The sequence below is a fragment of the Falco peregrinus genome, chromosome 6 (genome assembly GCF_023634155.1).
Source record: "Falco peregrinus isolate bFalPer1 chromosome 6, bFalPer1.pri, whole genome shotgun sequence".
Taxonomy (NCBI): domain Eukaryota; kingdom Metazoa; phylum Chordata; class Aves; order Falconiformes; family Falconidae; genus Falco; species Falco peregrinus.
Window position 1 is genome coordinate 77,209,527 of NC_073726.1, and position 16,483 is coordinate 77,226,009.

The window sequence follows — 16,483 nt, forward strand, 5'->3', positions numbered from 1 at the left end:
AACCCTCTTTTCTCTTCGAGGACAGCTGCTGCACCACAAACCCCTAAGTAAGTGGAGGGATTATAACATCATTGCTACAGAAAGAGTTCGGGACTGAGACGCTGAGGCTTGGGGAACTGGGGAGATAACCAAGAGACAGGCTGGGCGCTGGGACCATGGACCTTGGGAGACGATCTGTCAGGTGAGGCTCCAGCTTGAGAATTAACGCTTAGGGAAGAGTGGAGACCTCAAAGTCCTCACTCCCCACTCTCAGTGAGCTCTGACCTGGCAAGGTTCCCACTGAGCAGCCCAGGCCATCTCTACTGCTTTTCAATGTCGGTCAGCTTGTGGAGACTTGGTGGCAATAGCCAAAGACGCCATGGGAATGTCCAGCAAACTCTATGTCTCAGAAACTTTCCTCTTCCCTATATCCATGCACAAAACATGACCCAAAGGCCTGCTCTGGCTTCCCCAGGGGAAGGGCTGAGCCTGCTACAGATCTGCACAGCGTTTGTTCTAGCTGCCAGCTTTTACTCAGTCTCCCTGCGTGAGCCTCTTCAGCCCAGATGTGTCCTTGGTGCATGTGTGAGCCCTGGCTGCTTTGGTCTGGAAGCCTGTAAAGCCTGTTCTCGCTCACCCTCTCTGTATCCACCAAAGAGGTTTAAATTAACTCTGAATGAGCCCTCTCCCTCTTCAGAGAAGTTAGGCACCTGACTAGAGGCAACAAACCAGCACTTAGCCATCGGCCACCTTGGTTAGAAAAGCAAAATACTAAGGCCACAAACACACAGACATGCCTACATCCTTTAGAAACAGGTCTTATTCGCAGGGTTTCCTTGATCCTTGACCTTGGCAAAGGTCAGCATCTGATGCTTGAGGTGGCAGTTTTGTTAGGCAGAACACCTTCTGCAAGTCTGTTGCCCCATTCCTTTGGACATGCTGTTCGCATGTGAATCAGACAACGCCAAATAGTCTCCCCACTCCCTCGTGCCAGAAAAGAGGAGCAGAGAGCAAGGGGAGCCTGCTGTCAGCTCCTGCACAGCAAACGTGCGCTGCCCTGTGCAATGGGTTTGACAAGGCACTGCTGATCTCTTCAGTAGGGAAAGCCAGCCCACACTGTTAGCAAGGCTGCTCTCCGGACACTCGGGTCTCCTTACTGCCTGCGTTAGACAGGGGAGTGACCCAGATTCTGCACTGATCAGCCTTTGATCAGCACTTTGTTTCCCTTGGCAGACACACCTTTTTACACTCTTTGGGATCCTTGAGTTTTTCTTAGCTCAACATCTAAATCATAGGGTTGAAGTTTTACAACAGATTTAAGTACATGTTTGGTTGTGAAATTGCTAGTGATGCTACCAATCAGACCTCTAGTTTTATCAAAGACTAACTGAAATCCACTGACTGCTGCTTGTAAATAGAAATTCCCTGGGCTGTTTCTGCTAATGTGAAAAAGGAGTTGCAACTTCCTTATAGATAGAATATGCCTACTGGCGTTTGTATTTTAAATGAAAGCCCAGAAAAAGAGTTCCTGCATTCAGTTGATAAACACAGGCACTGTATTTTTTGTCATTTATCTTGCTTACCCAGAACTGCAGTAAATGCTAACAAAAAATGCTAAAGAAGATTTATGTTAAAATTAAGGATATTCAGTTTTGAGATACATTAATTTCCCCTACCAGTGTCAGAAGGAAGCTTCACTTCTAAGTGTTCTAAGTGAGCTAGCTGCATGTCTTGTCCCCTATGCAATTCCATGTGTCAGGCATCTTCATTATCAGGAGCTTTGATTGGCTCTAATACGATTCTTTGAAGGGGTATGGACCAGGGGTACAGAACCATTTGCATAACTGGTAGCCTAACATCAAACCATTTTGGCTTCTGTATATACATATAGGTTTAAACTTAAAGCTATGTTTTTCAGGAGCTAATTATTATTGAAGAAAAAGATTTTAAAAGTATCAATCAAACAAAAATAAGCTTTAAACCATGTGAAGGTTAATTTAGCCACATAATGAATGAATGCTTCCCAGGCCAGGCACTGGAGTGGGTACCTGCACTTACTTGTACCTGCCACCACTTGCTTCCAGTGCTGCTTTTGTAAAACATTTCCTGATTAAAATGCCTCCTAATATTAACAATGTCATAACTAGCAATTTCAGCTGTAAATAGAAGCACACTTTTTTTTCTTCCCCATCTATAATTTTTTTTTCTCTCTGAGTTATTATACAGCAAGACTAGAACGGCCCATCCATCTCAGTCAAGGCTTTCACACTTGAAGTGCTTATTTCTGGGCCCAAAATTCATACAGAGATCTAAAATCTGTTAGCAAATAACCCAACATAACTGCATATGCAATGCCGTGACTCATGCCTGAAGTTTGTACGGGGCTCTCAGGGCTGTATGTGAAACGCCAGGTGGGAGAAGGCAGTGGTCGCTGGGCATCTCAGCCCTCGCCCCTATATTCCCTGCTGCACTGACTGCCCGGGGTGATAAGGCGAAGCAGGAGCCTGGCGGAGGTGGCTCTGACTTCCTGATCTGAGTGTGCTTGTGCTGGGAGAGCTCAGAAGTGGCATTGTCCTTACACTCCTCATCTTTTTGTGGGGTTTGGCACCTCCTGCCTCTCCCTGACCTACCTGCGCTGCCTGTCAGTCTGAGTGACAGCCCTCCGCAGGGAGCAGGCTATAAGAGGGTGACAGCTCCGTGCCTTGGACTACCAGGAGGATTCTGAGCTTCGGGTTGCCTTATCCCTGCTGAGTGTGTTTGCTAAGAGAAAAACTTCCTGGCATGGCTCATGGGTAAGAGAAAATCACATTAACTTTTCTCTAATGCAAAGGGAAGTGGGGGTGGGATATTCGTCTGGGAGACATGTAAAAAGGGAGTTACATGAAATACAGCACAGCAGTAACCCTGCTTCCTATCTCTGATCTGTTTTCCTAACTCACCTCAGCCTAAGAACTTGGTGAGACAACTGAATCGTAAGCTGTTTTAGCTAAAATAAGGTGATGCTAAGATCAGATTTTGCTTAAACATAGCTGATAACATAGAACCGATTCTCAAATATCACCTGCCTGCCCAGGACATCGACAGAGTGTTCACCAAGTAACTTCCCACTTTTATGTTTGTCCCTTGACAATGCATTTTTCTTTCCACCCACAAAAGCTGACTTATTTATCCTTTTGTATTTAAAATACAAACTATAAACTGAGGAAAACATCACTGGACTCAAGTAAAAGACATACACACTGGCACAAGAGGAAAATCGAAAGAATTGCTTGTATCTTCTATAAGCCGATACATGTATTTCACAACATTTGAACGAGTTTTTTTTAAATGATTGCAAACTTCCTGTAAATGGCTGCTCATCAGGCTTTCTCAATGTTTTTCTTCTCTATGCCAAGATTAAAAGGCTTTATAAAATCAGCTGTTGTTCAAAGTATCTTTGAAGGCAAATTTACTTGGAGAACGTATTCCATCAACACTGCTTTGCAGGGCTCCATGTGAGCCATTTGCAATACATGTTTTTCTTGCTTTGACATTGTTGACTTACTCACATGATTTGCCACTGTCCCTTTAATTATCTTTATGTGTTGAGTCATTTCTGATTTATAGCAATAAAAGACTTCTTCTTGGGGCACATTCTTTGGATAGAATGAAGGTTTCATATAAGAAAATCACTTGGAAAAGACAGGCACACTATGTGAAAGTTTCCCTTGAAAGCTATCATAAAATGGAGATGTTAGATTCTTTTGCTCCAGCCACACAGCTGGTGCATTAGAGTTACTATTGCAAAGAGCCTCCCCCAAAAGTTTTCTCGGCTCTTACAAGTGCAGACTAAGTGTTCTTGTTATTCGGGTGGTGCTTTATGCACGTAAGCACATCCAATTAAGACTCCAATTGGACAAAATCCAATAGGCCAGGCTTCTTGCAAAGAAATAATTTATTCTATGTGAAAGCACAAATCTAACAACTAAGACATTTCACCATAGGGAGAGGATTGAGAATTAATGATAAAAATCTCTGTTTTGAGTCATACATGCAATTGTATTGAAAACCAGAGAGTAAATACACGACACATTTTTTCCAGGAAAGCCTTACCTAAACGCTGTGTGTCATGGATTTGCATGAAGGTGTTGGGCTCCTTCTGTTTGAAGTTGTCCTGCTTTGTATGTGTAAGCCAAGTTTATGGACGTTTTTTAAAGAAATACTGTCCAGAAAGAGGTTTTACAACATGACTCTGTAAGTTGCTAAACAAGTTCTTTGCTTTGGCAGGGATGTAGGTTTTGTTATTCTAATCTTCATTTACAATGTGTGCAGGGGCTCTGCTGTGTTTGGAAACTAAAGGGACAACAAAAAAGAGGAAAAGTCTATGACGTTATTGTGGTAGAATCCAGCAGAGAAAAAGGAGAGAAAAGGCTTTTATTTTCTAAAATTAAGTTACTTTAGAGTTTTGGGACACATTTTCTGAATGCAGGAATACATTTAGTAGATGTATTATAGTAATATAATACATATATAGTAATATATAGTAAGATGTATATATTAGTAGAAATATATTTATTAAATAAATACAAAGATTGAATTCTGTAGGTATGCTTGTGCTTTAACCCTCGCCCGAGCAGACATCTTGAGCTTGCCTCCATGAGCTTGTGTGATATTCCATAACATTTCTAAAGGAGGAAAGATCAAACAAAGGCCTACAATGCTTTATAAACACAAGACAAATCTGCCAAGAGCAGAGCAAGAACAAGCGGTAGGTACTGAAGGGATGACAGATTTTCTGTAGAGGTGACTTTTACCAAAATACATACATGCTAAAATATATGTATATAAAATACTGTATACATGGGAAAAAAAAATTAAAACATCAATCCTAACATACCCCATAATATTTCACATACCTTGGATATTCAACAGATGGCAGAGTCCTCTTCACCACTAGTAGTTACTTCCAAAGTGAAAACTGTATTAAACATAATATGCCAGTACTCAGATGGGATAAGCTGATGCAGCGGAGTAGTCAGCAGGAAGGTCCAGAACTGGGGAGGAAAGTGACCCGGTAAGACTAGGTCAGTCCAAGGTAACATGAATGTAGACTTGTAGTTTGAGAAACATCTCTGGTACTGTCCTGTGAACTTCCCAATCCAGCTCTCATGACTTCAGCCAAGCTGGTGAGATGAACAATTTTCTGTTTAGTATTGGTTTGTGAGCTCTTTTGAGAAGGAATTACTCTTCTTAAGACTCTGGAAAGAATGTGGAGGCATGGCTGAATATAAAAATACCGCTGGTGGTGGCTTCCGTGGTAGGCTGTGAGGCTGACTCCCCGTGAAGCTGAGCAGGTGCCTTGTCTGGGCTGCACAGCCAGTATGGATAATGTGATGCTGCAAGTCACACTTCTGCTGTATAAGCAGAGCCTGGGGTTTGGGCAAGGGCTGAATATGTGCCCTCTGTGCCAGCCTCCTTCTGCTCCACTGTAAGATCCATGCAAGTACTTGTTCCAAGCAAAAATCTTCTTTCATATTCGTGTTTAACCCTAGCAACAAACATATTCTTTGGCTCCCATATACTAGAATCTTTAGTCCTTTTCCTTCTTTCAGATATCGGTGCTTATTCAAGCCCAGTTCAAAATTCAAGTTCAAAATTCCACCAGCAATGATCTCAAAGTATTGCAAAGCCCAAGCAAAAATGCACTGCCAGTGCCTCCAGCGTAGCTGAGGTATACGATGGCTCAGATGCCCCGTTGCAGCAGACCGAGGTGTGGCAGCTGAAGCAGTTATGGCTGTCTGCCCTGCCCTGCTGCAGGAGGTGGCTTTCCCCACTCAAATAATGCAGTGTATAATATGACTATCATATATGTCCTTTATGCTCCTCAGCTGCTGCAGCTTAATCTTCAGGGGCATTAATGTAAAGTGGCTGCTTTTGCCTCTTCGCTCAGGGATATGAATTCCTTTGGGCAACAAGCTCTCAAGGAGTTAAGCACAGACTGCTTACACTTTTCAGTATTTTAATCTTGGGCTGCATGAACTCCATCCCACAGTTACACTGACAATTCTGGCGAAAAGGGATTGCTTAATAATGTGGAAATAAAAAGAAGTCTCAGTTCTCCAGACACAGTTTGCCACTTTCTGTTTCTTTCAATATGGAGCTTAGGCCAGCAGTTTCTGAACCAGCCATAAAGTGCAGTCCAGGACAGAAGGCACATAAAATCTTGCTGTACTGCTTCTAGACTGTTCTCCCACCATTTGATTAATGCCCTCTCCTCTGCTATGACTTCTATTCCCTGCCTGCCAACAACGGGGCAGGTACCCACCTGTCCCACTTTTTGCTCTTCCTGGCTCTCTGGCAAGCTCTGCAAGCTGCCTGACACCAAGGCTGCCCTGCCAGAGGACTGTTGGTGACCTTACCACAGTATTTGTTTGCTGTTTCTGCTAGAGAGCACGGAATTTGCCACTGGCAGGAGGATACAGCAAGTATCTCCATTCTGGCTAGAACAGAAGGAGAAGACATAACAGTAATCAGTTAAGGACGTTCAGAATTGAGCTTGAAGGTGCCTTGGTTCAGTCTGGGAAAACCAGTTGTTAAAATCATGGCAAGCTGCCCAAACTGGCATTTGAAAGAAATGTCCATCGTTGACAAATTTCTGCACTTTTTTTATTTTCTTGAGAACATCTAATTTGGAGGAGAAATTAAAAATTATCAAGCAGTTCTTCTCTGAGCTTCAATACATGTGCTGGTCTGTAACTGATTAATTCAACTGTCAGTCATTTAAAGATTAACCCACTCCTTTTTCCTCTCTACTGTGTTCTTTGTCTTGATCTTATGTGTTAATGTGGACATAATGCCCTTGGGCAGTTCATCACAAATGGCAACCCTTCCTAAACCTTGTTAATAGGATGGATAGACTTCTGAAAACTTCACACTATTATGCAAGACAAAATTCCATTAAAATGAGGAAAGGCCAGCCCAGGAAGGTTTGTAAGTGCATAAGAGATCAGTCCATGTGAGAATTTTATTGTATGCAGACCCTGTGTTTAGAGTCTCAGTTTCAACTTTATGCTAGGAAGGAAAGAATATCTACTGTGGAGTCTTGCAGGAAAAAATGTAGGAAGAGTGTATGTAAGATTGTGGCTAGAAAAGCATCCTAGAGAGAATTCTTTGCTTCCTGTTCTGTTGTGTAGTGTTGCTGCATGCTGATAATCTCCTGTTTGCCACTGGTTTTCACATAGAATCCTCCTGAATGAAATGCCACCATCTTCATTTTTATTTCAGTGCATGGAAAATCTAAAATAACCTTAGGGAAGGCTCAAGTTTCCTTACAGGTTACCTGCATTCTTTAGATACGAACATGAATCAAAAGCTCTATGGATTTTAGAGCAGCACTGACAATAAGGTGTGGGGAGAAGGGAAAGCTGTCCTGGTGACAAGCTAGTATCCAGAACATACAGTGACATTAGACAACTCTTTACTTGCAGAAGGAACGTCATGCGTCTTTTACAACATGTATTTCTCTGAATTGCTTGACAGGAAGGCCTTAAATCATGAACTTTCTAAACTTTTCAATGAGATGTGGGATATGGATGTTAACCGCCTTATGCCTGGGAAAGACTACACTATTGATTTGCAGGTAACCAAACCAATTGCTAAATCACGTGAGTATCAAGGGCAGTATGGTACTGTAGGAAAAGGTGTCTGCAAAACTGCTTTTTGCTAAAAGAGTTGCCTATACTTCATTGTTTCCACTAACAGAATAGGCAGGACTTCCTAATGATGAAGGATCACTTAGGAGCTGGAACAGTACAGAGAGCACATCAGTGGTCCACACCACCTAGATGCTGGTTATAAGTGGAGTCTCTGAGGTGTCTGTCTTGGGTCCTATAACACTTAATCTTTGTCAGTGGCCTGGATGATGACATGGAGTGCAGCCTTTGCAGTTTTGCAGATGACAGCAAACCGTGATGATGAAGTTAGTATGCTCAAGCTTCTCTTCAGCTGAACATAGGCAGGCTGGAGAAATAGGCTAAGGAAGGAACATCATTAAATTCAACAAGGGCAAATGTAACCACAACAGGATGCCCAGAGAAGCTGTGAAATCTCCATCTCTGGAAGTTTTCAAGGCCCAACAAGATGACACCCTGAGTAATATGGTCCAGATTCAGTGCTGACCATACTTTGAGCAGGACTAGAGATGTTCTGAGGTCCCCTTCACCCTGGATGTTTCTGTATATTTATGACTGCTCGTGTTTATGGTCTGGGTGACCTGCAGTGAGGGAGAAGGGGAGATAGGTCCCAAGTCATTCTTGGGGGAATAAGGGAGGATTTTGAAGAATTCATGGTGTGCCGTGGCACAGAGGTGTGGGTGAGGAGGGTTTCAGGGTTGTTGCTACCAGTCTCAGGGAACTGTGAGGGAGGAGTGGGTATCAGATTTGATGAGCAGCCATTTCACTCCTTGCCAGCTCAGCGCAGCGCAAACATGACCATCTGTTTTGGCCACAAATGGCAGCAGGCCACTGAATATCCAGTATCCAATTTTGTACTCACACAAGTGCCCAAACAATTTATTTCTACATTGCTTCATATTATAAGATATAATTTTTGTTGCTGATAAACTTGAAAAAGGAGTACCTACCTCAGGCCAAAATGTGTGGGGAAAACTTCACTCATATGGTTTCTCCATTTCTCAGGACAAGGCTTTAGTTACCCCTTGCTCATGTCAATAAACTGCTACTCATTGTTTCTCCTCTTTCCCTGAGAATGCCCTCTTTGGAACAGAAACTTGAAAATTGTCAGGAAAGCCTCCTTTCCATTTTGGATGTGCTTATTGGTAACATTGATTAAAATGACCTTAAACGCAGCCAAGAAGAAGTCCTTGAAAACTTCAGAGCACCAGGATGCACTGGTCCAAAGCTGGTGGAGCCGCACAGAACTATCTCAGCATCTCCCTGGCACTGAGGCAATGGCTGGGGCTGCAGTCATGAAGTCAGAAAACAAAGGCTGAGCCTGAGAGAGCCTACTCAGGAGGCTACTGAGGAGCTGCATTGCTCAAGCATCATCACAGAAAGGAATTAGACTGGATAGCTTGAGGAGTGGGGACTCAGGAGAGAAACAACCCCTCTGCTGCACTGCATGGCCTCATAAATTATATGCAGTCTATCTGTGGGTTACAAAGGAACAGAGAAGGAAGGTGCCCAAATCTTCTTTTTATTTATTTGTGGTGGGAGGAGAGAGCCTTGGATCTACATTATTTCCTTTATTACTTGTGATGCATATAGCATAGTAGCACAGCTGGTTACTGATCACAACTGAACTAGGACATGAGTCATCACAGTCATCTCTGAAAATGAGTCAACAGAGAAATGTCAGGCTCGTACAGTGTCAAAGATTATGTCTTTTTTCCTTTATGCTGGCAGTTCTCCTGTAATGTCTTCTCTTGATTCGTAGGAAGACAATTCCTAACAAAGAATCCTGATAGCATTATGGGGTTTGTTTTGATTATTATAAAAGCAGGCACTGTCTGCTCTAAGGACATCTTTCATTGTTTTACTCTGGTGTTTCTCCTAGGGAAAAGCAGGTGCCGCACAGCAAGATGACAGTGCTGTGCAGGACAGCGCAGCCAGACGGCTGTTTCATAGCGTGAATGAAGAACGCCTGAAGAGCATAAAAACTTTTGCAGGTGAGACCCATTATTTTGTTAATGGTGGAAGTGAGTTGAAGAATCCATGCTGGTTTTGATGTGTTTGCCTAAAATGTAACATCATATATAATGTGGATGGTGGTGAGGATCATCAGGCCGCATGTCATTTGAAGATAGTTTCCACAACATTTGCATAGAGGTTACCCACAGCCTCACCCTTAGGAAGAACATCTTTTTTTGCCTTAGCCAAAATCAGAATTTCTTTGTGGTTCTTCCACAAGTGAATTGGATGAGACTCTTGTCATTGCTTTGATGTTATTCCATGTATTGAAAAGGACACCAAAGTAATCTTTTCCTGCTTTGCTCACAGATTCTAGCCCTTTGGGGTGGTTTGATGCTGGCTGAATGCCAGGTGCCCACCAAAGCCGCTCTATCACTCCCCTCCTCAACCAGACAGGGGAGAGAAAATATAATCAAAGGCTCATGGATTGAGACAAGGACAGGGAGATCACTCAGCAATTACTATCACAGGCAGAACAGACTCAGCTTGGGGAAAATTAGTTTAATTTGTTACCATTCAAGTCAGAAAAACACCTTTCCCTCACGCCTCCCTTCTTCCTGGGCTTAATTCCTGATTTCTTTACATCCCCCTCCAGAGCAGCACAGGGGAACGGGGAATGGGAGTAACAGTCAGTCCATCACACGCTGCTTCTGCTGCTACTCCCTCCTCACACCCTTCCCCTGCTCCAGCATGGGCTCCCTCCCACAGGAGACAGTTCTCCATGAACTTCTACAATGTGAGTCCTTCCCATGGGCTGCAGTTCTTCACAAACTGCTCCAGCATAGGTCCCTTCCACGGGGTGCTGTCCTTCAGGAACAGGCTGCTCCAACATGGGTTCCCCGCAGGGTCACAAGTCCTGCCACCAAACCTGCTTCATTGTGGGCTTCCCATGGGGTCACAGCCTTCTTCGGGCATCCACCTGCTCCGGCATGGGGTCCTCCATGGGCTGCAGGTGGATAACTGCTCCACCGTGGACCTCCATGGGCTGTGGGGTCACAGCCTGCCTCACCATGGTCTTCACCATAGGCTGCAGAGGAATCTCTGCTCCAGTGCCAGGAGCCCCTCCTGCCTCCTTCTGCACTGACCCGGGGGCTGCAGGGCTGTTGCTCTCACTCAGTCTCACCCCTCTCTCTCACTGATGCAGATTTCTTTTTTTTTTCCTCCTTCACATGCTGTCAGAGGCACCGCCACCATGGCTGATGGGCTCGGCCTTGGCCAGCAATGGGCCCGCCTCAGAGTGGCTGGCATTGGCTCCACTGGACATGGGGGAAGCTTCTGGCAGCTTCTCACAGAAGCCACCTCTGTAGCCCCCCAGGTACCAAAACCTGTCCACGCAAACCCAATACACTCTTTCAGATAGCACTAGGTCCACAGCTACTTCTTGCATTTCTGTTGGGGGCTATACTTCAAGCATGCCTACGAACGTATGTTTCTTTCCCTGATTTTTCTTTTCCCCAGATACAGTTCCATTAAGCTGATTGAACAGCTGGCCTAATGGGGAGCACAGTTTTTCTCTGTTCCCCCCACTCTTCACTGAGCCACACAATTCTGTGTCTATTGAGGGCAGCTCTGGTACTCACTGAACCCTACACCAAGTCCCTTCAGCTCACTAAACTGGCAGAAAATTACTTAAGTTCTTGACCACAAGTATTCTTCTACCAGCTTGGTGTGCTGAATCGCCCCCCCCGAGTCCGCTGCGCGTCAGAGCACGAGTAGATGAGGTGACAGGAGGGATCAGGTGGCAAAAGGGGTGCAAAGGAGAAAATGAACACATCCACTCAGTGGCCACATGCTCAAGCTCAAGCCATGTCATGTAGGTTTATGCTGTATTATTCCTCTACTGAAGTAATGCTCACAAAGCCTTCTGCCAGCATAGCTCAAGTTCATAAGCCTATGTCTGTAATTTTGGTGGTCAGATATGATTTGTTTTGGTAGAAGGTTGTCACTGCTTCAGCACTTGGTTCCATAAGGACACTCAGTAGCAAGCTGTTTATCTTAAAAGAACAGCGGTGGTCTGGCCTTGAGTCACCTCTAGACCTACACCCAACAGCCTACCCAAGCATTAAATTTGACATATATGTGAATGTCTTTCTCTAAGGGCTGTCAAGGCATGTCACATGGCATCTTTTTATGACGGCACTCCCTCATGTCTGAATCACAGGTATGATCAGGCATATGGCATGTTCATCGGGATGAGCATGCTGAAAGCTTCTCTTTTTCTGCAGCCTTTATTTCCTTGTTGGACAACTATGAGACATCAACTGGTGTAGCAGAAGTAGTGACTCAGGAAGAAATAGCGGAAAACAATTGCTTTCTTGATGCTATCTTAGAAACAGAAGTCATGAAAGTGAGTAACACAAGATCTTTTTTAGTCGCTGAAAACACTGAATTAAAAAGTAAACTGTGTGTGTATCTTGGTTTTATATCCTTCAGCTAGCTCATGAATATCTGCTTAAAAAAAAACTAGCAAAGGCAAACCTTACCGATTTCAAATATCAGCTCTATGACATCTGGTTCCAGCTCTATGCCAGGAAAGAAGGAGACAGGTATGTTTGATGGATATGGCCCCTGATAATCTCTACACTATTCTGACTTAGGTAAATACAAGCCCAAGTGCCATCTGTTACACACAGAACTGGAAAACAACCTCAGAATACGGCCTAAATCAGGTGGTTGTTGCTTCTACACAGGTTGTGTTTAAAGACTTACTGATCAGATACTAATAGTAATTGACCATTAGGGTATATAGCCTCCAGCTGCACTTTTTGTCCCTGATCACAGGCCTTCAACCACAACCATCCATGCAGTTCTCCGATCTAGAATTCATCAGTTTGTCTGTTAGTCTTTTATGGGAGACAGTGTCAGAAGGCTTGCTAAAATCTGGACAAGCAGCAGTGAAGCATCTGTGGCATTTACTAGCAACCTTCATCATCAAATACAAATTCAGACTTCATGGCTAGATTTCATTGCAAGTTTTGTGCAGAGTAAGAAAGAAACCCAAACAAATCCATACAAATAAAATAACTGCTCATGAATCAACCTAAACAAGCTTGTGCATCTTCTTGCCTTTTGCCTCTGCCAATTTGAACTATTTAAACGTGTAAAAACCTATCTAATATTCTTTGGTTTATTACAGACCTGATTCTTGTGGTTTTGAACACGTTTTTGTTGGAGAAACAAGGCGTGGTAAACAGATCTTAGGTTTGCACAACTGGGTGCAATTTTACCTTCAGGAAAAGCGCAATCAAATTGACTACAAGGGATATGTCACTCGGAAGAACAAAACCAGGGTAAGAACAACCAGGGTGCCTTTGCAAATAAGACAAATGGAACCAGAGGTAAAAGCTGTCGTAATGAATCAAGGCACAATCATGCAATCATAGGTTCAACTGTTTTGAACCTAATTTGCCCAGGTGTATATAAGCAGAAGAAATACTTGCATGCCCTCAAGTGCAGCTCCTTTTTTTGCAAAAACTATTTTAAAAAGCATTGCTGGTGTTTACAGAATTGCAACACTGCTGAAGCTTAATTGACATAAATGATCATGTATACTCCAGAAGACAGGAAAAAGGCTGTGCTCCAGCTATAGCACCCTGGTACAGCAAGGGTGACTGAATCTTGCAATGCTCTCAAAAATCTGGAGTCAGAAATTCTATCTGTCAACATCATTCCATTGTTTTGTTTATGCTTTCAGCCTGACAAAGACGACCAAGTTTTGAGCATCCAGTTCAGCTGGAAGGGCTCGGTCAAGCCCATTGGAAGCACCTTTATTGGTGTCAGCCCGGAGTTTGAATTTGCCCTTTATACTATCATTTTCCTGCTGGCTGAGGAAAGAGTCACACGTGAAACAGTGAAGATAGAGGAATATGAGCTACAGATCGTTGTATGCCGCCATGGGCACCACATTGGAACAGCATATCCAGTACTCCTGAGCACCAGTAGTGAAGATTAGTAGCTAGAGCGATCAGGCATTTTTATTTTTTTTTGGGGGCGGTGGGGGAGATGGGTGGAACAGGACACACAGGACCAAACAGTACAGTAAGCTGTACTGTCATGTGTTGTTTTATACAACTTTTTTCAAATAAAAACTGATTACTCGCTTTTGGTCTGCAATTGAGTAATTAATAGTGAGCTGTGGCTCAGTGTCTGACAAACCTTGAAACATAACTGCTGCTCACATTAAAGGCTGGATCGAACTTACATCAGCCTTCCTTCACACATGATAAAACTGTACTTTTCAGCAGATAATGGAAGAGCAATAACCGTGCATTGTTTAAACTTTGCCTTCCAGGCAGGAACATTGATTAGGCACAAGCAGAACCACACTACGTATTTTTTCTCCTCATTTCCTAAGAGGTTCACTTGAAATGTGTTTTTAGAATTACAGTGCCCTGGACACACAGGAAACACATTCAGCTGTGAGAATGGTCATCAGATCAACAGCAGGTCTATCACTGCATTGGCTCTGCCCAGGTTTGCTAGAAGCCACGGCAGGCTTGATCTCACCTAACTTTGAAAGTCCATACGCACCTGCTCCCGTTACAGGCAGCGGTGCCTGCAGTCACCTACCTGCTTGTGGAATCTGCATTAGGGCTAGATGAACGGCCCTGTCTAATCCATTGATCAGATCCCCAGTGACAATAACAAGATGCCACTGGGGACACTGGTGCTAGGCCTGGACCTGATCAATGGTCCTGCTGATGTGAATATGTCTGCCCCTGTTCTTCCACAATGTGTTCAATACTCCAGTGGAAGGAAGGTAATGCTTTTCCTTCTCATAGGAACGCAGAAACAGGCAGATGCTGAGACCCTCTGAGAGTGCAAGAAGGGCTGGTTAGATACTCATATGCCACAAGACTATCTTCAACGAAGCAAGGATCTTTACTCACACTGGTAAAAGAACTGCTTTTGTCTATTTGTTTTACTGAAGAGCACCAGAAAAGTCAGCTATGGCTGTGGAATGTAAAACAGTAGAAAAGATCATTTGAAATAAAGTACCTTCAGAAAGCCAGAAAAACTTCACACTGAGCCATGCAGAGATTTAAAATGTTTTCCATTTCTTAAAGCAATTTTAATATATTCCCCATCTATTTCACCAGCTGTAAGAATCTTTACCACTCAGGGAATTTGGTCCCAAGCTCCAGTAAACAGTGTCCTACAGAACCGGGTGGCATTTATTTACATTCTTAGAAATGTTACAGAAAGCAAGGTTTCCTTCTTGGAAACTACATGAGAGGATTTTCAGGCCTGATACACAGGAGCAGCAATTGAGAGAACAGTAACAGAGCAGCAACTGGTAGGCACCAATGAACAGGTTCACCCTTCCCTGTGGCATCCAGGGCTGCTGCAGGACAAGAGATGCCAAACTCAGGCTCTGGTATGTATTTGCAGCATGTAGGATCTGAGGCAGGTATCGGAAATGGTACAAAATCACCGAGCTGTCCTAGAACACCTGCTCCATGGGCTAGAAGTCAGCTCTGTGGAAGGTGAAAGGCACGTTAGTTTCCTTCAGGCTGGGGAACTTTCCTGCAGCCACGGGCCCACAGGTCACGCTGCAGGCTTTGACTGCTCTTCAGAGGCTTTCTTCATGATGTCGTATGTGGCAGGGCAGAACTGAGAATACAGCTGAGCCAGAAAAGCCTGGGACGTGATCTCTAGCCTTGTCCCATGGCTCAGTTTGTTCCATACATGAACTGCGTAGGTGTTATTAAGGAGCCTGTGAAGCTCCAAGGAGCTGATTTCTTCAAATAACTTCTTCCAGTCCTCCCAGCGAATAGGATAAAAGGCTTCTGTGGCAAGGGCATTCACGCCTCTGCAGCTCATACTCTTCTGGATCCTACTGATGGAGCACCACTTCTTGAAGACACGTGTTAGGAGGTATGGGCCCTGGTGCCCCCAGACCCAGCCGTTGTAGTTCTCCACAAAGTCCTTCATGCAAAGCTCAATGAACTCATGCTTGGGCTTGAAGGACAGAAAGGCCCCGTTCAGTACATCCTGAGACTGCATACCAAGGGCATTGGTGAGGTTCTTTAAGTTCTTAAGCACAATGAAGTCTGTGTCCAAGTAGATGCCACCAAATTTCCACATGATGGTAATTCTACAGGCATCAGACAGGACAGGTAAGAAATAAGGCTCCTGGCGCTGCTGAGCCTGCAAGTACCACTCTGCCAGAGGTGTTCCAGAGAAAAGCTCTGTCAAGTCCAGGGGCCGGATTTCCACGTTAGGGAAGCAGCTCAGCAAGGAGAAACCCCAGTGGTTGGGTAACGAGGCGTTACCATTTGCCAAGCCTTTCATGAGCACCACGACCCTCGTCCCAGGGTGTCTCCGCGCCGCTGACTCCACAGAGCACGTGAACAGGTAACTTGGGCTAGTTCGCTCCGAAGTCTCCACAAAAAACACATCCCCTGGGGAAAGAGGGGGCCCACTGGCAGTGGGACAAGGAAGGGAAGACAAAAACTGTCCAAACCTGCTTTGTGTGGGCAGGCTGTAGAGCTGGCCCTCAGCATCCTCCTCAGTTCTCCAGTAAAACCTTACAGAAGCAAAGAACACAAATGAAGTGATGAAGATAAACAGAGCCTTGAGCCTGTGGCTCAAAAGCACAGTCGTCAATTTTGTCAGGCAGTTGGGCATCCTGGGCAGTCTTGTTCCCGTCAGAGCGTGCTTCCCAAGATAACTGTTGTGACCTGAAGGGGAAGAAAGAAGAAGACACTAATAGGCAAGGCAGCAGACCATGAGCCTTGGGACAGTGTCACAGCAGAGCAGAATTCTCCTTCTTTCACCTCAGGGCAGCATGCTTAAGGTATGCCTTTTGGTCATTC

The 16,483-nt window shown here is 44.3% G+C and overlaps 2 protein-coding genes across 18 annotated transcripts in view; one reads left to right on the forward strand and one right to left on the reverse strand.

The window, feature by feature from the left end:
• The first annotated feature begins 2,448 nt into the window (after positions 1–2,448).
• On the forward strand, positions 2,449–13,765 carry LOC101921059 (poly(U)-specific endoribonuclease-B-like). Of its 2 annotated transcripts, none has more exons than XM_055807836.1 (7): positions 2,449–2,771; positions 7,502–7,597; positions 9,532–9,643; positions 11,891–12,012; positions 12,099–12,211; positions 12,802–12,955; positions 13,360–13,765. In XM_055807836.1, exons 2-7 carry the CDS (start codon positions 7,538–7,540, stop codon positions 13,615–13,617), a joined length of 819 nt encoding a protein of 272 aa, XP_055663811.1. In that variant the 5' UTR covers positions 2,449–2,771; positions 7,502–7,537; the 3' UTR covers positions 13,618–13,765. The 2 variants fall into 2 exon arrangements, with proteins under 2 accessions (XP_055663811.1, XP_013156189.3); XM_013300735.3 differs by having other exon boundaries at positions 2,451–2,771; positions 7,498–7,597.
• A 936-nt stretch (positions 13,766–14,701) lies between these two features.
• Positions 14,702–16,483, reverse strand: part of LOC101921227 (alpha 1,4-galactosyltransferase (P blood group)) — a 33,520-nt gene continuing 31,738 nt past the window's right edge. For all 16 annotated transcript variants that reach the window (XM_055807832.1, XM_027789389.2, XM_055807830.1 and 13 more), the window contains one exon: positions 14,702–16,348. In XM_055807832.1, the coding sequence (XP_055663807.1) occupies positions 15,213–16,295 (1,083 nt within the window). In that variant the 5' untranslated portion in view covers positions 16,296–16,348 and the 3' untranslated portion in view covers positions 14,702–15,212. The remainder of the gene's footprint in view (positions 16,349–16,483) is intronic.